General features: G+C 41.6%; 3 protein-coding genes across 6 annotated transcripts in view; all 3 read right to left on the bottom strand.

Annotated features, from left to right (window-relative positions):
• gsk3ba (glycogen synthase kinase 3 beta, genome duplicate a) overlaps nt 1–11651 on the bottom strand; it is a 29763-nt gene extending 18112 nt beyond the window's left edge. The window contains exons 1-2 of one of the 2 annotated variants that reach the window (XM_068328765.1): nt 10385–11651; nt 3182–3375 (exon numbers count right to left, since the gene is read on the bottom strand). In XM_068328765.1, coding sequence (XP_068184866.1) covers nt 3182–3375; nt 10385–10472 — 282 coding nt within the window. In that variant the 5' untranslated portion in view covers nt 10473–11651. The remainder of the gene's footprint in view (nt 1–3181; nt 3376–10384) is intronic. The other variant, XM_068328766.1, reaches the window with a different exon arrangement.
• A 791-nt stretch (nt 11652–12442) lies between these two features.
• gpr156 (G protein-coupled receptor 156) lies at nt 12443–19860 on the bottom strand. Of its 2 annotated transcripts, XM_068329573.1 has the most exons (8): nt 19703–19860; nt 19483–19618; nt 19293–19403; nt 19038–19163; nt 18748–18843; nt 17339–17575; nt 16623–16781; nt 12443–15524 (listed from the first exon to the last, which is right to left on the bottom strand). In XM_068329573.1, the coding sequence occupies exons 2-8, from the start codon at nt 19606–19608 to the stop codon at nt 14169–14171; spliced, it is 2211 nt and encodes a 736-aa protein (XP_068185674.1). In that variant the 5' UTR covers nt 19609–19618; nt 19703–19860; the 3' UTR covers nt 12443–14168. The 2 variants fall into 2 exon arrangements, with proteins under 2 accessions (XP_068185674.1, XP_068185675.1); XM_068329574.1 differs by lacking the exon at nt 19703–19860 and having other exon boundaries at nt 18748–18881; nt 19038–19403; nt 19483–19500.
• Nucleotides 19861–19975: 115 nt separating this feature from the next.
• LOC137605143 (zinc-binding protein A33-like) lies at nt 19976–22828 on the bottom strand. 2 transcript variants are annotated; one of them, XM_068329575.1, is made up of 2 exons: nt 22107–22828; nt 19976–21738 (listed from the first exon to the last, which is right to left on the bottom strand). In XM_068329575.1, the coding sequence occupies exon 2, from the start codon at nt 21734–21736 to the stop codon at nt 20084–20086; it is 1653 nt and encodes a 550-aa protein (XP_068185676.1). In that variant the 5' UTR covers nt 21737–21738; nt 22107–22828; the 3' UTR covers nt 19976–20083. The 2 variants fall into 2 exon arrangements, with proteins under 2 accessions (XP_068185676.1, XP_068185678.1); XM_068329577.1 differs by having other exon boundaries at nt 22686–22710.
• Nucleotides 22829–24170: the final 1342 nt, after the last annotated feature.

Below are 24170 nucleotides of genomic sequence, written 5' to 3'. Positions count from 1 at the left end.
AATATAGTGTTCACTGAAACTTCATAGTTTTACAACTAAAAATAACAAATAAAGTACCAGTTTTGCGTAAAGACTCTTGTGTATCAGATAAATAAAGCAGGCTTCAATCACCAGACACTATACTGTTGCCTGAACATCCATGTCACCAGACATGCTCTCGTTCTGTGTGTGTGTGTGTGTGTGTGTGTGTGTGTGTGTGTGTGTGTGTGTGTGTGTGTGTGTGTGTGTTCATTGGTTTTAATGCAAGTATCCATTTTCCAATGAGTAGATATATGATCCTTCTGATGAGAGTGGGGTTGGATTTATCCCATAATGCATCATGGGTAGAATGTAAGCTCATCAAGATTGCTTCGCGCATTTGTTAGCTACAATCTAACTCACATGGTGACCTCATTGACGTGCCTGTGTGTGAGATGTTGACAAGGCCTTCAGACATGTTGGAGCAGAAGAGTTCTGCTGATGGAGGTGTGAAGAGAATGGTTTTGGAGCAGAGGAGAATGAATAAGGAGAAAATGGAATTCAGGTGTTTAGGTATGTTCACGTGAGGCAGCGCAAAAGCTTTCTGGTCTGCATGAGAGTCATGTGAAGAGTCTTAGCACTCATTTGCTTCACTTTCATAAAGAGCTGTTCACGAGGAAGGAAGGACCAGTGCAAGTGGAAACAGTGAGCCCAAAAATAAAAGACAGAGGAAAAGCTGACAGATGCACAAAAAGAAGCTGATGTAGATTGTCATTCATCCAGGTCACTCTAAACCATCGCAGGTTGTGTTGTTTTCTTCAGCCCTTCAAAGAAAACAACGCAAAATGATCTTTGATCTTTTAGTTGGCTGCGGTTTAAAACACAGCACCTGCTGGCGTCCTGCGCTAACCGCAAGGCAAACACGGCTAACGTGAAAAGCAGGACCTGTCAGCATGGTTATTAAATAGCATAAAAAAGAAAACACTTGCAAATGTGGTTTAAGACATTTTGTCCGCATTATAAGTAACATCACATGCTTGTCTGGTTTTGGATAAGCACATGCTACAACTGCTGAAAATTTGGGCTGAACCTTCATAAGGTTAAATCTGTGTCACTGAGCCGCTGAACTATTCAGCAGAACCAGTCGGACCAGCAAAACCATTCCATGTCAAGACCCTGAAGGGAAACACACCTGACTGAACTTCTGTTGCTCCAACGAGAGACTGAGTTCAATGTAGGTGACCCCAGGGTGCACCTGGGTCTGTCCTCCTCATCCTCACCAAAAAACCCTGACGTCCAGGATCAACAATATTCATCAAACAGCACCGGCATCACGCAACAAACCACTGACAGCCCAGCTTGGAATACCTCAGATTAGACTGAGCTCAAAACCAAAATTACAAAAAAACAAGTTATCTGAAGATGACTCAACCCATAAAAACTTAACCTACTAATGCATCAGAATGATAATATACTGTATGTAGGATATAGATTGGTTATAGGTTTTAGGAAAAGATGATCAAAATTTACAGTCAGCTTAAATTCCATGGAACACTACAAAAAAAATTCAGAAATATAAAATTATGGTTAATTTATGTGTACACCTTTTTCATCTTTGAAAGAATGATCTCTCTGACTTGGCCAAACAAGAACTTGATGCTTTAGAGTCACCGTGAACAAAAAAACCCAAAAAACTTTAACCTGTAGAAAATTCAAAGTATCATAAGAGGCAGCTTCTAAAAATGTAGCCTGACTGGAGAGAGAAACCCCCAAACAGCATTGAGGAGATGTGCGGGTAGCGCTGTCGCCACACAGCAAGGCGGTTCCGAGTTCAAATGCCGTTCAGTGCGAAGTTTGCATGTTTTGCATGCGTCTGCGTGGGTTCTTTCTGGGTTCTCTGGCTTCCTCCCACCTCCAAAAACAAGCACTTCAGGTTAATTGGCATATCCCAAATTGGGTAGGTATGAGTGTGTGTGTGTGTGGTTTTCTGTCTCTTAGTGTGGCACCGCGGTGCATTGGCGTCATGCCCTAAGCCAGCTGGAATAGGCTCCAGTCCCCCACGACCCGCAACAGCGGATGAAGCAGTGGACAATGAATGAATGAATGAATGTAAGACAGGTCTTCCACACATGAAATAACATATGACAGATTTTAAAGAGTCACAAGGTCAAACCTTGTCATGAGGACAAGATCCTAACACGGGCCCTGGAGGTAGATTGAGGGAGCAGTTTGGAGACAACTAAGCTACAAACCCATCTGTCCACTAAACTTTAGTTTAACTTGGAAAAAAGTAAAACAAAAAAAGTCATTGGTTGATGAGCTGATAAAATAGGTTGTACCGTAATTTTATTCCTCTTCTAATTGTCAGTGTATAAGATAAGAAGTCTTCCTCCCAGAGTCAAATCTTTCCTTTCCTTTAATGGGATCTATTGTTCTTATTTCCTATATCAATGGAAAAACTGCTTAAATAAACCAAATCCTTCAGGGGAGTTACTCATAACTTGTTCATTCCTTTAAAACCACAGAATGAACCACAGAATGTCCACCTTCTCTAATGAAGGCTGCTGAATTTGACCAGTTTAAGATAAGAAAACAAATCTGCATCTCCAACATATCAAGCAGAAGTCTGGAAGTGGCCCAAGTTGTGATGATAGTGATGTTAGATAGTACCAATACTATTACAATGTGCAGCCATTACCATTAACCCTGAATACTTAATGAGAATCTGAACAGCTGTCCTGCCAGCCTAAAGGTCTCCAGTCTTTTATCCATGAGCTAAGAAGAGGGACAGCTCTACCGCCGACCCCCAAACAAACCATCAGTCAAAACCATTCAAAACACAAAGAGAGGATACCAGCAGAGCTTTGCTTGGAAGGAAATGGCTTTTCTAAGGAGGCGACTGAACTAAACTTAACTGAGTATCAGTGTGTTATGCGCATGAGTTTGTTTGTGGTGGAAAAGATCTCACCACCACAACCACACCAACTTCCTGCCAGAAGCAGGAAGGATTTCTGCCTTTGTTTTCTCTTGTTTCGCAGCTTCACTGATCTCAACGTACTTGTGAAAGATCACTCCATTCATGTATGTGTCACATTTAATCAGTCAGCATGTTAGTGTGTATGATCATCTAGCTGGTGCTACTCTTCTCTCTTCTGTTTGTTTCTTGTACTTAGGTGACTAATGACAGTTGAGAGATCTGAAAGATACTGCATGTTCATTTTACCTTAAACCTCTTGTCTTGCAGGACTTTCTTGATGGCGACCAGCTCTCCTGAGTCGCAGAGTTTAGCCTGGTAGACGACGCCGAACGAACCATTGCCGATGACCCTGGTGTCCGTGTAGCTCACCTCCTGTGGCCGATCAGGACCTTGGCCGGGAGTGGCCACAACTGTTGTAACTTTGCTGCCGTCTTTATCCCCTAAAGCAAGATGAAGAGAAATACAAAAGAGGAAACTAAGAACAAATTCAACAGGCATGTAATACAATGTGGTCTACTATTGGCAGGGCCTCTAGCTCTTGGTTTCTACGATGTTCATCGACTGTAGTCAGCAAGTTTTTGGCCAATTAAGCGTGTCACATCTGCAAAGCCTGCAGGCAATTGGTTGTAAAACTGAATGAGTGCACATGAACATAAAATGGAAGTGAGGCCAGAAAGCTTACAATCGAATACAAGGAGGTTTATCATTTGAATGCAAAAGTCGCTTTACAATGACATCATCAGAAATCGAGCAACTACCGACCAACCACCACAGTCCACGTGGTGAACAAGAGTGGTGTAAAACTGGTAGGCAAACTCTGCTTATCATGCCAAGAGCTTGCATATCTGCAGTCCAAGGTCTTCTTCATGGGTTCAAGGGCAACCTTTTTGTCCAGACACGGGCAACGAGAGGTGATGTAACAGTGAGCTCTCACTGTCGCTAGCTTTTTGAAGTCTGCTTTATGTGTCGCACTCACTACCTTCGACTGATCACCAACTGTGATCAGGAACCAATAAAAGACCTGTCAGTGTAAAGGCGTACAATGATAAGACTGTGTACGATGCTAATGCACTATAGGCCTGGATCTGCTTACAAGCCCCAACTTCCATTTAAGCCTTTGTCCACTCAGGTCAGTGAGTGGGTTTCCTCCTTATACTGCCTCTTCTTCTTCCCTCCAACATAAGTGTCAAGGGGCAAATTACAACCAGGGACTGTTGTCTCTTGCATGCTCTAGAGGGAATTGGAACATAAGGGGCTCCCAAACGATGCTGTTTCTCCAAATTAGGCTGATTTTCTTCATATTTGAGTTAGCAGTTAACTGCTACTTACTGATTGTAAAGTCTTTCCAGTTTGGAAATGCTATAGTCTTTCCATCGTGCATAATACTTCATCAAAATTTCTCAAGCCCATCCTGCCTATCCAACTCTCAATTAAATATTGTCTGTAGTTCAGAAAATAATGCTGTACACAGAAGGATCTACCGATAGCCCAACCTTTTATATCATAACACCAAAGAAAAGTACTGTGACTGAAATCTAGTGATTTCTGCTCTCCTCCTCTAAAGTAAACTATTGACAGTTCAGCAGACAAAGCTGTAAATTAGCCAGTAAATTAAAGAAATTCAATTTTTTTTTTTTAAAAACTGTTGACTGGATTTTGTCCGCAGCTCCTACAGGAGACAAAACATATGAGAGTAGGTGGCTTCATGTGGCATAATTATTATGTTTGACTTTTTATCCATTGATAAAATGAGTCTTTTAAATTTGCAACATAATTAATAAACGTTTGCATGCCTTGAATCTTTTAACACTGCAGCATGGGCCTAATGGTGCTTTTGATGTACTTGCTGTGCTTTTTTACAATTTATCAACTAAGGCAAAAAGTTGTTGCACAGAATCACATATGAGCAGAAATAGTAATAATATTCCTCCTAACTGAAGTAATCCTTCTATACGTATGTGTGTGCTCCACTGGGCACACACACATACGTGTTGCTCCAACAACTGATGATGTGTTTATGAGCGGTGAGAGGGAGGCCGAGTCTAGAAAGAGAAAATGAAGAGCAATTCTGTAACAACAGAAATAGACTTTCCGAGACAGTGTGAGAAAGCAAGGAAGAGTCTCCCTGCAACTCATTCAACTCACAGCGGGATGTTACACTGATGCAAATAGAGGATGACCCACCAACCAGACTCTACTTGAAATGATCTGGAAAATCTGGAAAAAGCCAAAAGATTTGGCTCCAACAGAAGTGAGGGATGCCACAATTTTTATCAAGGAGCATCAATAGTGAATCCAGGTCACCAGGCGAGTTTAGGACACAGCTGAATGTGGTTAACGTGCGCAATGAGGTCAAACCATACCAGGGCCAAACAGTTACAGAACACATGGAAATATGGGTTGGGATTCCAGCACCCTTTAAGTGATACCACTATGCAGTTTTTTAATGGATGCAAAGCTTTTGAATATCTATGGTGAAACTGAACCACTCTGAAGCTACCCGTATAGAAAGCATGTTGGTGGAACTTAGCTAGCACACACAAATAAAACATCCTGCACTTTGCAAATAAAAGTTGCAGATGTGATGAAAAAACAAACCCAATACCATTGTTGAAACAAAAGAGACTGAGTCTTACTGGAGTTTGATGTCATACCATGGAGTTGAAGTTTGCATATAGTCATATTTCTGTGAAAATAAACACCAAGCATTTCCTTGCTACAGACTGAGCATTTTAGCAGAAGCCTAAAGGGTCCAGTTTGTTGTCCAGAGAGGGGACGATGGGTCATAAAACAGATGATAGCACCAACTGGCTGGAATAAGCCTCCAGAGGACTCTGGTCAGCCTGCACTGCTTCCTTCATCTGTCACACCACTGCTAAGCAGGTGAGACAGCTGTGTGATCTGCTCATAGTAACAGGTGGCGCTATAGTGCTAGTGGAACAATAGGCAACAATAAAGTCCAGACTTCTCCCTTCAAAGCTGTCAATAGAAGAAAATAGTTCCACAAACCTATTCCTAAAAAGGTTCCATAGTCTTTAGAATCCGTATTTGAAGTAGCATCGATGTCTTGACCTGGAGCAACATCGACGCACGTTGGCCATCTGGAGGTCTCCCTAGAAGACTCAACTACACACTCTGCACTATTCATACTAGAATTAGAAGGTTCTCCAGAAGAAACCATTGCAAAGGACCGTTATCGTAGTAGAGTAGGACTTTATTCAGTGATGCATGCTCCCTTTTGGAGCCTATTCATATACACTTTATCCATTAAAGAATGACCTAATATTAAACTGACAACAGCCACCTGCTTTCAACAGTCTCTAGGCCTAGTGAATGAGAAAATATTTAGTTATCCATACATACATCTTCACAACCACTTCATCCGCTGTCACGGGTCATGGGGAGCTAGAGCCTATCCCAGCTGGCTCAGGGCGTGAGGCAGGAGAAACTCCAGACGCAATGCCAGTGCACCACGGAGCTACACAGAGCCACACACACACACACACAAACACACACACACACACACACACACACACACTTGTATGTAGTTTCAAATCATTTGTGAATCACTATGACCGAATGTCACCAACTGTCCTCGTGCTCAACGCTTTCTGAAACCTGGTCGGTTATCACTCTCCAACAATGTCAATGATAGTCCTTTCAGAAATTTCAAACGATTACAAGCCAGTTAGGTTTAAGACTGTGTCAGCTGGTTGTATGATTAATAACTCAAAAAATAAAATGGAAAGAATGCCAGTGATTTGGTTTCAACACACATGACTACATGGTAAAGGAACATTGGTGAATAATTCATAGAGACAAGCTGCTGTTTGGGTAATCAAACTGTAAACTGACTGTATGTCAAGCCATGTCCATGCTATGTCAATGTGTGGAGGTATACTCAATCATTCTGAGGAGATAAATGATTACCTTACAGGAACACCAGGGGTTTGACTACAGCGATGCTCAGATCACATCATCAGTGAGATGTTGTTCACAAAGGAAACACAGATTTTAGATATCACAAAGGTGTGCAGCCTAAAATGTTATGTTTCCAAGTGAACCCCAAACTCCTAATGACTGTCCACAGAATGACCTTTTTTTTTTGCCCCCGAATCTTGGACTGCTTTCAAAAACTCGAGTGACTCTAATGGCCGTACTTGTCTGCAAATCCTGTCCTTTTCATTTGGAATCAAAGTTGATATATTTCATTTTGTTCCCATCGTCAGTTGTTAAATGTGAGAAGGAGAAAGAGAGGAGAGGGGGAGAAGAGAGGGAGAGAGCTGCACCTTTGAAATGCTAAGCAGGCCTCTCGTTGTTCTTGGCCAGCTGCCTCACCCAAAAAATAAAACCACAAGAGCCCATGTGGGTGTGTAAATGTGTGTGTGTTCCTGTTTGCCTGTGTAGGAGGGGTTAGTGCAGTCTCTCCAGGATCATCCATACTGGCTACAGCTGCTGGGGATAATCAGCCAAGGTATTCACACACGTGTGTGTATGTATGTATGTGTATGTGTAATCAGTAATGGTGACATGTGACATGAAACAAGTCCAAGTTATATGAATTTGGTCCAAAGCAAATCAAGACCATTTTAATTTCTGATGGTAAAAACTCTCTGATGGTAAAAACTCTCTTTTCTAAAAGAAAATTCAATACAATTAATCTCATTTGCATTTTTTTGAACAATTGGTTTATTGACAAGTCATTGGATGAAAAATTTAGTCAATTAACTATTTTTAATAAACTATTTTCAATTAACATTTTTACAATTGAATGTCAAGCTTCTACTGCAACAAGACAGTATCTGTGGGGTTGTGACTACCCGTGTTTCCACACTAAGGTCGAGTGACAGTATCTTGACAAATCTCCTGCACCACAGCCATGAATGCCAAAAGGGTAAAAGGCCATCTGTGTAAAGTCACTCAGAAATGGGACCTCATTTACAAAACTATGTTCTTAAATTTAAACTTAAACTTGGTCTTCATATTTGTGATCTACAAATCTTGAAATAAAAAAAACCCTGACAGTAATTGCTATTCAATTCCTATTTCTATAAAGTGAGCAAATTCTCCTTTGATCAAGAGTAGCTGTGAGACTAAAGTCAAGATGACAGCAATGTGTTGAAGGCTGAAAGCAGGAGACACCTTTCATTCAGCAGAGTAACTGGCAGGTTGACAAACCAAACTAAGCACACACCTATCTTGGGAGTGTGTCACCACTGCAGTGAATGAGGTGGGGCAGAAACACAGAAAGATGGCTGAAACCAACGAGAAACTACCTGCCAATATATGCCTCCCGTCTTCACCGACAATGCCGATCACACTCTTGATAAAGCTTATGCAAAATTCACCACAGGAAAAGGTGATTCATCCCAAATTGACGGCAGCAACTGCATGTCTGGACTTTATTAGGGTCATTTCCAAGGTTTATTAACAGAATGCTTCTACATGGCTATCTTTTTAATCATTATCAATTAATAGCAGATTAAACGCTGTTAGCGTCACCCGCAGGAGCAAAAAAAAAAAAAGTTGGTAAAATTTTAGTCATTTGTATTAAAATATCTAGTACATATATTATTAAAACAAACACACTGAATATTAGTTTTCTGATTGTTTCTTTTGCTCTAAGCTGTATGATTTAAAGTTGAAATTTCCATTTAAATGAGAAAATGAGTCATAAGTGACCCTAATTTGACATGAAAGCAACCGTATCAAGAATCCAAGAAACCTGTCATCTCATATTTGATCATATATTATTACATCAAGACGTTACCTCGCCCAGTTTACTTTAAAGGTTTGGTTAAGACATCCGGTAAAATTGTTTCTATTGTGTAAACCCATTCACTCGCTAATCCACATGACCTGTACCAGTCAACGCGGCAGACATCAAGCCAAACTTTGTGAAACCCGTTCTGGAAGAAAGACTTGGGTCGTTTCAGATTAACACTAATTCTCATCCAAATTCGTTTCTTCAGAATAATGCACTGGGTTGTGTTGCACTGTGACGCCACATTCACATGAATAGGATTTGCTAAACAGACAAGATTTTACCTGATTTTCTTGTTTTTGATCATCTAAACCATCTAATCATCTAAACCAGTTTATGACTTGCGATCTTCACAGATCTTGATGAAACTAAACAGCTAAGTTGCGACGATCAAACAAGAACGCAAAGTAAAAAGAAACTTGTCAACATCAGTCACCAAACGGTGGAATATCTTTAGCACACTCAACGGTCAATCAAACTATGTTAAAAATAATTTTAATCATGTGCTACCTGATTGACACAGTGGACATCTGCACAAGAAAGTGCTTTCCTCTGTGGGCCTGAACACATCCTGCTAGTAGAAATGTGATCATTTAACCCCCACTTAACTGGATGACACACACTTCAGGATATAATGATATATAATAACTTAAGAATATGTTGACTCAACAGGTGAGTCTCTTGGTGAAAACTATCGTTTCAGGCCATGCAAAACTCATGTAGGGTGAAGTTTATATGGTCATCCTTATATCGGATGCCAATATATGAGGTTAAAGTATTACAAGATACAGATATAGATATCTGAAACTGCATTTTCATTTAGTCAGAAACACAATCACACACGCCAGTGATTCTAATAAGTATTCCATTTATGATGGGAGTAAATCTCCCTGTGTGTATCCTGGTCTGGGTGGCCTAGGGTGTTCTAGCATCAGGCCTCACCCCACTAACACATAGCCTCATTTCTGCCCCTCCTCACACACCCAATTATGCAAAAATGAAAAATAAATACGGATGGTAGTAAATGTCTCCAGGACAATTAGGAAATAATGAGTACAAGAAGACAAGGTCTGCAATCTATCAAACACCCAAGAAGCATTAACGTGAACTGGAGATAATGGGATGTGGATTGATGCCAGAAATCAGGCAGACATGCCAGACTCTCGTCTGCAGGTAACTCTACACCTGGTTAGTCGCATGCGTCCGGCTCGGTGCCACCGCGCCACGGGACCCCTCAGGAGACAGGATCCGTATCGACGTCCGGTTTGGACACTGTGGGACCGGTACCAACCCTCTCTGGGACCCACGTCCGTTTCACTGTGGGTGCACCAAGAGCCGGTCTGACGCCTCGGTTTGGAGCTACGAGATCCAAAAGCGTTCAAATGGGCACTCATCACACCGAATCTGTACCCCCCCCCCCCCAATCCGGATCGGTGCCAGCGCCACCTGCATCTGGACCGGCCCTGCCTGGTGCGGCCTGCTCATCCCGATCCGACCGAGCGGTCTCGCGCTCACGTCCAATCGAGCGGCGCGCGTGCCAGTCGACGGCCAATCCCCATCCACGGACACATTTAGATGACAGTGCTAGCTAACGGGAGCTAGCATGATGTTCCACCCGTGTGACAGTGAGGCATGAAGCGGGGGTGTGTGTGGCCTGCTGCGGGCAGGACAGGTAGGCTACTTACTGCTGACTTTCATGCTGCCGAACGCAGAAGGCTGCGGCACTGGTTTGCAGCTCTCCGCGAAGGATGTGGTCCTGGGCCGACCCGACATGATCCGATCCCTTCGGTTCTCTCTCGATGCGGGAGACTGTGACTGGCTAAACGGCTAGGCTGATCGATTCGCCGAACCTTCTCATCCAAGAAGGATGACAATATATGGAGAGCACTGACGTTCAAGTATCGGGAAGACAATCAGAAAAAGCGATCCCTTTATGACACGATCCGTCACTTGAGTTCGTATCGCCCAATAAACTAACCTTTCTTTTCCCCCAACAAGAGTCAATCACAGCATCGTTAATTCATTATATTCCAGGTTTTCTTCAGCGGGCCTTTGAAGACACGTCTTCAGCTAAAATAGTCATGAATTTGGCCTCTCCCTGTGGCCCCTCTGATTAAAACCAATTGCGCTTTCTTTCTTGAAGCGGAATCAATTTCACATAGATGAAGAAGGTAAGATCAGATGGTAAGAGAGCCGATCCAGTGCGGATCAAAAATAAATGGGGCGTTTTCTTGTCAATTCGGGATACATGCAGCTCCTCTTCATATCCCGATGTGGAGGCTCAATGATCCGACTGCCATGGCGGCTCCCTCGCTATACCCTAGCCTACAGACCGTCCAACGGAAAATCTACCAGCAACCACTCTTCTTCGGCGAATTCAGTGACTACGGGTTGACTCTGAATCCACATTCGTCGCCGTCAAATTTCGGTGTCTACCGAAGGCCCGGGGCAGCGATATCTTCACCAAATTATGCTCTACGTACAGAGTGCGACGGTACTGAATATCTTTTTTTATTCCTTCCCCATAGGTTTCGGGCTCGCTGTCTTTGTCGCTCCGGACGTCATCTACACTAATGGCGTAAAGGGTTACAGGGACTGCTCCTTTGTCATGGGCGGATGTTCACGTAGTTAGCGTAAACTGAAAAGGAGAATAGTAATCATGAACGTGCAAACGCCGAATCTGGGTGACCTATTTAGCCAATCAGAGAGGGTATCTTTCAGAAATGGGCGGTAACCGTTTTGCATGAACCAATAACAATGTCGCTCTCGACCACCACATGGCAGAATTTTCTTGGCACCACCCACAGGATCTCAGAAGCTTTTTTCCCATGCCGCGTCATGGGTAGTGGGCGGAGCCACTCTCAGGATTGATGGTTTTGTCGGCCAATGGAAATCCAGATCCCGACTGTCAGCTCAGACTGACCCAGCTGTCACAGAGCATCGGCGGTCAGGCAGCACTGTTGCTATGTCAGTCACAGAGGCGCCGCTATTCCCTTACAATTTTAACACAAGCAATGCAACTCTCCTGACGTAACAACTTTCATAATTCTAAATAAAGTTATTGAAAAATTACGTGTGCATAAATGTGTTGTTTTCTTTCACTACGACTATCCATTAAGCATTTTACCTCTATGTCGCTATGGGTTATATACTACCCTGGTCGTTTCTGACAAGGCGGCTTTATATTTTTTCACAAAGGGCTTTATGTTTGGTAAATAAATAACTTAAGCCAGTAATTTGTTTTTCCTTCTGTTTTTTTTCTTGCACATTCAATGCCAACATGTATTTTATTTTTATTTTGCATTGCTGTATTATGTAACAAAATTTAACCAGCCATGGCATTGGACTGTATTATTTAAAGGTCATTCTGGGAGGTAAATGTTCATACAATTCAATTAGTATGAGTTTAAAAGCCAACCATTTAGATATCATGGATCCAGACTTTGTACCCCTAAATACCAACCCCATGGATACACTAGGTCTGATTTTTCATTAATATCATATCTTGTATCCTGAGAAATGTATTAAATTAATGGAGAATGTTAAATGAAAATTAAGAAAATCAATTCACACCAAAATCTGCACCAAAATATAAATTATATTTTGAGCCAGGACCCATGATCTCTCCCAAGCGTCATGAAAATGTGTCCACTACTACTAGTAGTAGTAGTAGTAGTGCCATCCTGCTGTCAAACCAACAAACACATTTAAACAAAACAAAAGAACATATAACTTTCATTTGTAAGTAATTTTTAATTAGTTTTTCACAGTGTGGCAACATGAAAAAATGTTTAAAAAACAAAGAACATATAAGTAAAATATTTATTTTGTCTCCCTAGGTTTCACCTGAGTCAATTCTATTTAACCATTATATTATTTGACCTATAATTTACAATTCCATTATGATAGACTATCTGGTAATGTAGCATCATTTATGTTTCTGCAGTGACATAAAACCACTTGATAAGAATCAAATCCATTCAGAACTAATTTCCCAATTTTATTAATTTACCGTACTAAATGTTCAAGAATACAGTCATGATGGTTTATAGTTATTTGTATTCCAAAATTCAACATGTAGGTATTCCCCATCTTGAACAGAATGCCGATCACTCACCTTCCTAAGCAAGCAAGGAAAGGCTATCCTGCTGCACACTGATGCCGGCATTCTGCCTTTTGTGTGGTCTATTTATATATATGTTATTCTCTTTATCAAAGGGAATCACTCCGAGGCTGTCTTCAATGGTACACATCCAGAATGAAGCACAGAAGCATTTCAAAAACAGGCAACAGAGTGTAAGTAATGTGAGATGCTGTTTTACCCTTCATATAACAACACCTCCCCCAGCAAACACACATTTTTCCATTAACAGAAGAAAGGAATAGACAGACAGGATAGAGATACTAGGAGAAAGAGAGGGACCATCACAAAAAGGAGGAATATTTTTTTTAAAAGAGTTTTGGAAATAAGATAAGTATGCACATTGTAGAAAAACATTTCACCTTAAGCAACTCCCTCCAATACAGTGGTCCTGGTTTAAGTCACATGGAGAGAATAAGCACTTTAATTCAGTACATTTATAAACATGTTACTTATCATAGAAAGGCAACTAAAGGTCTTTTTAATTTGTACTTCACAGTCAAGGTTGATGACAAGCCAGTCAATGCACACACACACGCACACGCGCACACACACGCACGCACGCACGCACGCACGCACACACACACACACACACACACACATACACACACTTGTTCTCATAATAATGAGAAATGAATTGTAATAGTAAAAACCATAACAGTGTTGTGATACCATCAAGAGGTCTGACAGTGTGGATGTAGTGTTCCATATATCAGCTACAGACTAGAAGCACCTGACAGTAATAATTGACCATTGACCATTATGGGAACAATTTAGGAAATTAGAAATAAAAAAAATAGTAAACCAACTAATGCACACGTCCCTTATTCTTTTTAAGGAATGCTGTGCAAATTCAGTAAAAATGAGACTGAGCACACAACAACACATATACAAATAAATAACTAAATAAATAAAGTGTTTATATAAAATCCATCAGTTTTCCTGTAAAAGCCATTGATTTAGATTTCTAGGCTTTCACTCTAATAGTCGGCCATTGTTGGAATGTCACATGGAATTCTACCTGACAGCAGACATATGGAGATCACGCCATAAGTTTGTCAAAAAACAAAAAAAGAACCACAGAAGCCCGAACAGTTTAATAAGCTAAGGATCCTCTTTAACCAATGTGAAGACTCTTTTCAAGAAGAATGCAAAGCACATTCTTAGTGAGTGTTAAATTAAAAGAATTCTCAGTGATAGATGCACATCAACTTTGTGAACACTGAACTTCAAGAGTGTTAAACCTCAAATTCAATATTATACAACACTTAGCACATAAATACATGTGGTAGAAATGGATGAACATGTAAAGTGTGGTTAACTTTTGGTCATACAAATGTGGGTTTGATATCGTCTTTGAACACAACAGGATGTGGGGAGTGATACAGGTCTTCATACTCGCTGTCAGAGGAATTTGAGGAACTGTCTGAGGACAGCAGAGTGCCTCGCTGCAGGCAGGAATCACAGTAGGGTCGGTGGTAGTAACAGTAGTCGGTCGAGCTGCTAGAGTCCGAGTCCCAGGACCCACAGGAGTCCCTGATGTGTCTACGGTGATGCTCATTCTCACTTCCTGCTTCCACATCCGGTGGAGATGACGGATTGTGTTCTGCGCAGTGGAAGGCTGAACATCTGTGGGACCTTGAAACACACCTATGACATCTCTTTATCATTTCATTTCCCTTCTCCTCTGCCTCTCCCATCTCAAGGTCATTGTTGTGAACACAGAGGAGGGAGTCATCCACTCCATTGGGTTGTTGTCCTAAATTATGGTGCTCACATGTGGTTCTCATCCTCCGACAACCAGCAGCCCCCGGATCAGCGTAGGAGCAAGCCAAACCTCTTCTGGAGGAGTGAAATGGCGGACGGCGTTTCCTCATTGCATAAGGGGAGATGCTGGGGTACCGGAAATAAACAGGTGGATTAGGGGAGCGCGGTGTCCGTAGGGAGGAAGGTGAAAAGGCAGAGGCTTCAGGAAACTTTAGCTGAGAAGGTGTTCTACGTGTCTGGTTGGGAGATCGGAGTGAGCTTTCCATGACCGCATCCAAACTCAGCTCCTGGAGGATTTCCTGCAGCTGCTCACGACTAACAAAACCAGCCAGTCTGGCACTTGATCCCAAGAAGGATGATGTGCCTCTCGGATAGTTGAAAGCTTCTTCTTTAGTGGTGCTTGAACCTGTGTGAGACTGAAGAGAAGTGACAAAATGAACTGTCTCTTCTGCAGTCCTAAGAGAGCCAATGGGCTGGGGCGGCGAAGGCTGTTTGAGGTCCTCCCCGGCTCTGGACTCAGGTGTGTCTTTCCTCCTAGCAATAACACCTCTCTGAAGTTCTCTCAAATGAATATCCCCAGGGAGAGCAGAGGAAGCAGCGATATGGGAGGAGGAGTTTGGAGCAGAGGGAGGCTGAGAGAATGGTGTAACAGCAGATGATGAAACAGCAGCAGTCACCGCGAGACAAGGGGAGGGATCTGCTGGTGACGGTTGGGATGTGGTGTCTGTTGCAGGTAGAGGAGAAGAACAGGGACCTTCATACAGCAGCTCTGTGGTCTGGGTGGAGGAGGAGTTGAGGTTTGTGTTGGAGGAGTCCATGTCTTGCTCCTTGGAGGTCTGGCTGGCAGACATGAGTCGCAGGAGTTTATCTTTGGCGTTGGTCACCTGCTCCTGCAGACTGTCGATCACAGCATTTTTCTGAAATTGTCACGAAAAACAGAAAGATGAAATATTTTGAGACTCGCAACACATGCGAAGGGTTTCATGAAAAGATTGCTTGTGCGTTAGTCACGTGTTGTTGGTTTTTTTTTTGTGTTACATCTGGTATGCAGTGACCGAAAATATCACACAGACGGGGAACAAAGTGGACAACATCACTGCCCCGTGCATGAGGTACATTATCACAAATCATAGGTAAAGTAATTCATCATGTTAAGCACAGTGAAGTAAAGATTTACAAACCTTTGATGAAACCAAAAGTCCTCAACACATGTTCAATTAAATCAGTCTTACTTTGATCATTTTACTGAATGACCTTTTCTTGTCTCGGGGTTAATACCAGAGCACAGTTAACAAAGTTTTTTATCAGTTTAAAAACATCCGAACCAAGCAGGGCACCCAGTAGAGAGTAACATACGTAGACCGAGGCCCAACAGTCTTTTTCATGTTACAGAACCTTGTGGAAGTATTGGCCCCCCCCAAGAACTTTTTGACATTTTGTCAAATTTCAGGCTTCAAACTTAAAGATAACAAACTCAAAATATTTTTCAAGAATCAATAACATGTAAGACACAATCGTGAAGTGGAACCAAATTTATTCAACATTTTATATAAAAGTATTGGCCCCCTGTTCTCTCAGCTCAGCTAATCGACTCCAGAAGTTCCCTGATGACTTCTGAATGACCCAATGTAAACCTAAATGACTAACAATGACAAACAGAGTGCACCCGTGTGTCATTTGGTCTCACATTTCCACATCCTACTTTTCAGTTTTTTATTTGTAAACACAATATTAAATGTTGAATAAAAATTGGTTCCAATTCACAATTGTGTCTCACATGTTGTTGATTCCTGAAAAAATATTTTCAGTTTGTTATCTTTAAGTCTGAAGCCTGAAATGTGGCAAAATTTCAAAAAGTTATTGGGCAGCCAATACTTTCGCAAGGCACTGCAAATAGTAGAACACAATTCAGCATCATATCACAACAAGAAACTTCAAGAGTTTCAGTTAAATCCATTTAATGTCCTGCAATTTCCTCTTTGAATCTTAAATTTTGAGTAAAACCAATGCAGTACCTCATTGAGGAGTTTCTTCATGGAGTTGTTCTCCCCCAGGAGGTAGTAGATCTCATCCTGGCTGTACACTGATGGCTGGCTCCTACTGGGACTGCTGAAATATTTGGCCATCTGATTCAGGTTGTTCTGATCCTCTTCAAACTGACGCCACTGGGTCAGCTGCATGGGTCAGTGTCATATTTCAGGGGTGTAATTTCAAATAAATATATCTTTTGCACAATATTTGTTATCAGGACCATTTGACCAGGTGTGTTTGAGGAAGTTGCTCATTGTTCAAATACTTCCTCTCCACTGGAGATGCATGCCTTTATCGTAACGTAAATCCACCTCCAGACAGAGAGTCGTAAACCTGTTTGGAACAGCTGACGTGATTCTGACTCATAAACACCTTCTACGTGAGTCACTATCCACTGCTAGGCATTGCAAACTGACACATATGGAAAAAGGAAGTGGGTTTAACACAATCATTAAATGAATTTACTACCGCGTCAAAAAACAAAAGAACAAGTCACACAAGCATCTGTGTCATATGTCTCAGAATAAACATATTCTGCCTCTCCAATTATCTGGTTTCTGTCTTTGAAAGTTTACATGTCAGAGTCTTACCACCAGAAACGAGAATGAAGGAAAGAACAAATGGCCCATTTTCTTAAAACTTGCTACTGGAATTTTGGTCATACACCTTGCATATGTATCTTGACCTGTTTTTTTCCTACCTGAGGCACAAACAGCATGCAGTTGGTAGCCAGGGTACAGATAAAAATGGCTCCGGCCACGGTGCTGTAGAGCAGATTGGGCCACGCCTGCAGGAAGATGGACACAGGAGCAGCCACAGCCAAGGAGATGGTGACCAACGTGACGACTGTTAAGATGGTGGGAGACTGGTTGACTGGAGGGAGGCTGACATTGCTGGTCAAGCCAGCCAGATAAGTCCCATAGAGAAGAAGACAGCCCTATAGAATACAGACAGACAGTCCTTTTATAACATTCTGCTCTGTTTGTCTCTGGAAAACACCGGACATATCCTTTATTTTTCACAAAAAATACAACCCAAAAGGGTAAAGATGGGATACAAGATGTAACCAAAAACAAATCATATGCAACAATCATGTTAGCCAACATTCTAGTGGTTAATATGTCCAATTTTTCCACATAATGAACCAGGAATATATCCCATCCATTCTAAGGTTAACTGGCAACTACTGACTACTGACTAAAACTAGGCTCTGGGGTTTTTTCAAGCATTTATTAAATGCACAGAAGCTCCGTTTTGCACTGGCAAAAGAGATATTTTTTGGCTTATTGAATGAATTGAATGAATCAGAAGACCAAGATGAAACAAAATCATTAATCAATATCTAAAGAACACCTTGACAGAGAAACGACCTGTTTTTGAGATGCGCCAACGATGTTAGTGAGCTGATCTTACAATAAAAGATCAAATATTAAATGTGATCCTCGGTTGTCCTTTTTTCCTTTTATGTCTTGCTTGTCTGCGTTTTCATTTTTCCCTGTCTGTTTTTCATTCTAGTCTCGTAGCTTAGTCACAACAATCTGAAAATGGGGTTAACTTCATGATTTCTGCAACTGACTTTATGAAACTTCACATGAAGATGTGCATGAACTTATTTTACCTTAACTTCAATTGCAAGAGTTTATTTGGGGTTTTTCTTTTCTGTATTCAGTACAGCTGTCAACAGACCAGCTGTTTTGAGAGTAAGAAAAAAGTGTTTTGTGGTCAGTAACTTAAAGGCCGTGCTCGCAAAGATCCTTTTTCAGAACAAAACCATGAAAGAGATGGAACAACAAACATCCATACTAAATAGAGTTAAATCTAGAGTAGACATAAGGAATTATTAAGATTAATTACATATAATGTTTCATTTATTTTAGGCATATACAGTCAACCCTGCATAATCATTAATATACATTCCATAGGTCATGAGATTGGATGAAACTCTACTTTTATATCTAAAAAAAACTGTCATGGTTGTTATCTCTATTTTGAAAAAGATATTTCTGTATAAAGAAACTAAGAAAGAGAATATAAGTCAAACAATTACATCACCATAACAACAAAGAAGTGCTAAACATGTTACAATATTATAACACAGAAACTGCTTACCTTCTGAAGAGAAATGACGATAACCCACAGATCTGAGTACAGAGAGGAGCAGGTGTCCAGCTCAGACAATGAGAAGGAAATGTCCCTTTGCACCACCTGGGCCATTAAAAAAATACCATAATGCACCAGTATTACTGTATTGCATTATCATACAACCTGAATTAGAACTAAACTGCCACCAACATGACTTTAATTCATTTTCATTTTGAAGTCACAACATCAGGCTTCATAAAAAGCTAAAAATAAAACCTTTACATGCTTTCCAGATATAGTAATTAAAATGTTTTTACCTTGACAACAGCAGCAAGCGATCGTGAACACTTGAAGGGGTCTGTGAAATGCCAGGCAGTCAGAACCAGCACGTCCACCAGGATCAACAGAGCTACCAGACCCATCAGCTGGATGTCTCGAATGATCTGAGACGCAGTCGCCAATCATATCAGTGTCAGAAACACAACCAATACATCTCATGATGATGGCTTGACAACAATAATCACAACGCACTGGTTATCCATGCAGAAAACACATAGCTAGGGCCTGCCTACCACTCTCTTGTCAGGCATCCGCTGGGTGAACACTCGGTACAGCCGCCATGTCTTCCCCAAGATCGGCCCAAACACCAGCGTACTTCCTACACAAAGAGTCCACACCCGTGCCTGAAGAGGACAGCGTCATTGTGTCAGATTTGCTTCAAAAGCATGATGAACACTATATTGGCACAAGTAGGCACCGTACTTGTAGCACTGCAGAAGAAGCTCCACCCTGTGAGTGTGCACGTTCATCTACGGCAAATAGAAAGCCACTACTGTAGGTGAGGACACTTCCAAATAGAGTCAGAACATTCAGGTTGGGACTGGACATCTTCACTATCCTGATGATACAACATGTGCAAACATTAATGATTCAATCAATTTTTTCTCTTCTTTGGTTTTATGTTTTTTTCTTTGTAGTCTACCTGTTATTTCTGAAGCGCAGGGTGAAGACGAGGAAGCCAAACGCCACCAAAATGCCACAGGAGAGCAGCGTCCACACCACAGCATTTAAGACTGGGGAGTGAGGTCGTCGTGGAAGTTCCCCTACCACCTGGACACACACATACAAACAAACCCCTTAAAGTCAAGGCAAAGATAGCACTGATATGGCTAATATGTTAGCATGACTTATTGATTTCATCCATGCTGATCTCAGTTTTGTCACTGATAGATATAAAAACATCATAAAGACATGATTCAAATGTTTGAACAATCTTTATTAAGTCAAACCAAGCAAGAAACATCACACATGAAGTGAAATATTAACAATTAAGAGCAATCATTCAACAGGAAGAAATGAAATGTTATCCTGTATTAGTTACAGTTAAAATGATCAGCGGAGCCGAGTTGAGGCCGCAATGGTTGCGCCGCGGGTTAAAGTAGGGGAAAAGCCTTTCATTGAATGTGTACCCAGTGAATGAGTAGATATGAGAAGCAGTGTCCACATTGTAAAAAGAAACCTGCCCCCATTCCATATCCACATACACCCCAACAATCTGGGGCTCCTCAACAAGCATCACACATGTAGGAGTGCTGCTAAGGGCCCAGAAGCTCCTGTCTTTTCTCAAGCCCAGGGCCCAGTAGCCATTTTCAGGGTTCAGAGTGTTTCCTCCTTTCCTGTTGACGGACTCCAGCCCAACTCCGATATCCCACTCTGTCTTCCCTTTCACTTGCACCTCAAAGTAGAACCTGCCAGAGCAGAAACCCTCCTTTCCCAAAACACTGACCCCGGGGTAGAACCTCTGTGGGTTGTCCGAGAGCCTCAGTGCCTCATCACCATGGTAGACCTGTTTCCTGTCCTCAGACAGCACCAGTTTGGGATGAGCCGAATTCGAATCCAGAGTCACATCTGCAGCATACTGCCGAGCCCTCTGGAGTTCTACTTTGGATAGCGTACTCATCTCAGCCTTCACCCTCATCTCAATCTGCCATACTGTTTCCGTGACTGCAGTCCTCACCAAGCCCATATACACATCACCTTCTACACGGGCATCAAACCAGTCTTTGATGGCTGGCAGTCTGGAGAGAGTCGGGAAGTTTTGGAGAAGGTAGAAGTCGTCATTGGTTTGCGAGAGGCACTCCAGCTCTGCATGTCTCTGCCTCAGGTCCTCCATCTCCTGCTTCAGCTCCACAATCAATCCACCGGCCTTGCTCTCAACTTGCTTCTGCCTCACTCCAATCGCTTCCACTGCCTCAGCTTGGCCCCTCTGGACCAACAGTAGAAGTTTGTTGAAGACTCTCAAATTCTCTTTAGTCTCCTTTTCCATGTTTCCTTTGCTGAGCTCGACAATTTGATTGATTTCACTGATTTTCTGCAGTCGGCTGCTGATCAATTCTTCCACCTCTGTTGTTAACCTTCCAATCTGGGCTCTCCTGTCTCTGCTCACTTCCCCAATAGGTACAGCGTTATGAGCTTTGTGGCCTTTCCTGATGCAGAGCTGGCATACACACGTCCCATCTGTATTACAGAACAGGTCCAGAGGTTTACCATGCTTCTTACACACTCCGTTTAGCAGTTCCACCGTTGGGTCAATCAGGTGGTGATTCTTGAATGTGTTATGAGGTTCCAGATGAGTCTTGCAGAAGGATGCCAAACACTCCAAGCAGGATTTAAGAGCTTTGCCTCTTTTTCCAACATTTACATCACATGAAACAACTTCGTGACATCCACCATGTCGGTCAGCCGCTCTAACTGCGTTCTCATCTTTCTTTTCTGATGTCTTCTTGAACTGAGACAACACCTCAGATATGAGGATGTTAATTTTGAACTGTGGAAGCCTGTCGAACCTCTGCTTGCATACGGGGCAATGCGACAGGTGAGCGCTCTGCCAGTATCCTTCTATACAGTCCCTGCAGAAGTTGTGTCCACAGGGAGTGGAGACAGGTTGAGTGAGCAGATCCAGACAGATGGGACACTGGAGCTGCTCCTCAGACAGCACACAGCTAACAGCAGCCATATCTGGGAACACATCCAGAGAGACAAGCAGGTGGGATTCATGGAATAACTGCTAAGCTGTTTTGAAACAGTTGTGACTAGTGAGCTATTTATGGTCACATATAAGGACAAATGCATGGTGTTACATTTCAAGATGATGACATTTTATTTTAGTCTCAAATCTACTGAGGTCAAAAGAATAAGAATGAGACGTGAAGATAGAACAAAATAGAACATTAAATACTATCTTTTCACAAAGACATTCCAATAACAAGAAATACCTTGCCACACAGTTTGGTTCCCCTTAAGGGAATATTATATGTTCACTTTTACACTAATGTGCACATAAATTAATATCATAAAGCATTAAGGAAAGGAAAGAAACAACTCACCTCACTTATGCGTGTTGTAACATGGAGAGGAGAGGAGTCTGTGTGTTCTCTGACACTGTCACTAATACTTCAGTTTGAATTTGGACATTAGACCTTCTCATGTCTCAGGTTTCTGGGCTCCGCTCACTCCTCTCTTAAAGGCATCGGTGACTGGTGTGAAGCTAAACATCGCTTCCCTAAGTCATCAGCATTACCCTTTAGATCCATATAATGGACCTGATTCGAAATGTGTTTACAGGAGTGTTTTCAGTGACGCAATTACACCATTAAATTTTAAGCCAAAAGTTTATCAACTACAGTAAAAAAAAAAAAAAACTGCAATGGATAACTTTAAATATCATACTGTGTTTTATTGTTTATGAAAATTACTATTAAAAATAGAATACATTCTCAAATGAAATATTTAACCTTTATGGAACAAAAAGACTATTGGTGAGCCATCCTGGATTTCATTGAGTCATGCACTCACACACACATAGTATAGAATACATAATTATACAGTATAAGTTTATAACAGTAAACGTATGTGTGTGTGTGTGTGTGTGTGTGGTCATGTAATGATTACAAATAGGTGATTACCGTGCTTAGATCACAAAGTTTCTGCAGGATGTCTAGGCCCTCCCTCCTGTCGATGCCAGACTGGATGGAGCAGAGCGAGGGATCACACCGGGAACTGCAGTTCAGTTCAGCCTCCATGACTGACTCCAGTCTGACTGACTCCAGTTTCACAGACGCCTTCTGCGGAACAAACAAGATGTGAAGAGATATCCAAATTAAAATTCTCCCATTCAGAGGGCAAACCAATAAATGTGTTTGATCACATTTATTGGTATACATGTTACATTCAGTTTTGGGTCTATCTGCAATTCACTAAATTGTTGTAAGTTGTGTGGCCACCACAGTGTGGTGCTCTGACCTCCAAGAGCAGCAGTGAGGAGAGCATGGTCTTACACTTAGCGCTAGAAATATGTAGATATTGACACAATTTTCATGATTTGGTTCCAGCATGCTACCACATCAGACTTCAAACGGTACAACTGAGATACAATTTAAGTGCAGAGTTTCAAGTTTCATTCAAAGGGTTGAACAAAAACATCCCTTCAACAAATGTTTAGGAATTGCACCCATTTTCTTTCTCCCTTACATTGTGTCTTAAGCAAGGGACATGCAGGCCAGATTGGGTTGAGATGGTGACTGATTCAACCCATGCAGAATATTCAATTTTTTGCTCTAAAAACTCCTGTGTTCCTTTTGCAGTTCCTTTTTAGATTACCGTCCATCTGCAGAGTTCATTTTACCTCAAGAAAGTATTGCATCCCTGGGATGCACTCAAGAACAATTTGACGTTTATGCATCCCAAAAAAAGTAATAACAGAATATATGGTAGAAGTGTACACAAGGATTCAGTTTTGCCAATCGTACAACATAAAAACTAAACTATTAATTTTAATGTTTTTATTAATAACATCATGAATGTTTAAGTAAAAAGAAAAAAATAGTACATTTATATACAGTTTTATAAAAATGTTAAAGCCTTGTAGTCATTTAACAAACAGTTTTAGCAACAAATAAAGATGTAGTGGAGGGTTTTTTTTCACTTTTGCTTTTCACTCAATACTTTTTTTTGCCTTTAATTCATATATTCTCCTGTGGACACTGCACCAAGCTGTCAGAGTCTTCTCCACACAAATTTCAGTAATATGTCAGTGATATCTGTCTCTTTTTTCTGATTAACTTTTGATTGTTTTCTTATGCAAGAAAGCACTCATTGTCACTTTTTTTTCCAACTTTTGCATCTTATTTGGAGGCATGGTGATAATCATTCATTCATTCATTCATTGTCTACCACTTCACCCAGCTGGAGCCTATCCCAGTTGGCTTAGGGTGTGAGGCGGGGGAAACTCCGGGTGCGACGCTGGTGCATCGCGGAGCCACACACACACGCACACGCACACACACACACACACACACACACAGACAATGTTGAAGCCGGCCAATTAACCTGACGTGCATGTTTTTGAAGGTGGGAGGAGGTCGGAGAACCTGGAGAGAACCCACGCAGAC

Source organism: Antennarius striatus, chromosome 12 (assembly GCF_040054535.1).
Source record: "Antennarius striatus isolate MH-2024 chromosome 12, ASM4005453v1, whole genome shotgun sequence".
Classification (NCBI taxonomy): Eukaryota; Metazoa; Chordata; class Actinopteri; order Lophiiformes; family Antennariidae; genus Antennarius; species Antennarius striatus.
The sequence above is the reverse complement of the archived record's forward strand: the minus strand, read 5'-3'. Positions and strand labels throughout refer to the sequence as shown.

Excerpts from the sequence above, each read along its gene's own strand:
- gpr156 (XM_068329573.1), bottom strand. The coding sequence starts at position 19,608 with ATGTCCAGTCCCAACCTGAATGTTCTGACTCTATTTGGAAGTGTCCTC. Across the intron at positions 19,164-19,292 it reads GGATGCCTGACAAGAGAGTG|ATCATTCGAGACATCCAGCT; the intron begins GTAGGCAGGCCC and ends ACTGCGTCTCAG. Across the intron at positions 15,525-16,622 it reads TGAAGAAACTCCTCAATGAG|AAAAATGCTGTGATCGACAG; the intron begins GTACTGCATTGG and ends TGACAATTTCAG.
- LOC137605143 (XM_068329575.1), bottom strand. The coding sequence starts at position 21,736 with ATGGCTGCTGTTAGCTGTGTGCTGTCTGAGGAGCAGCTCCAGTGTCCC.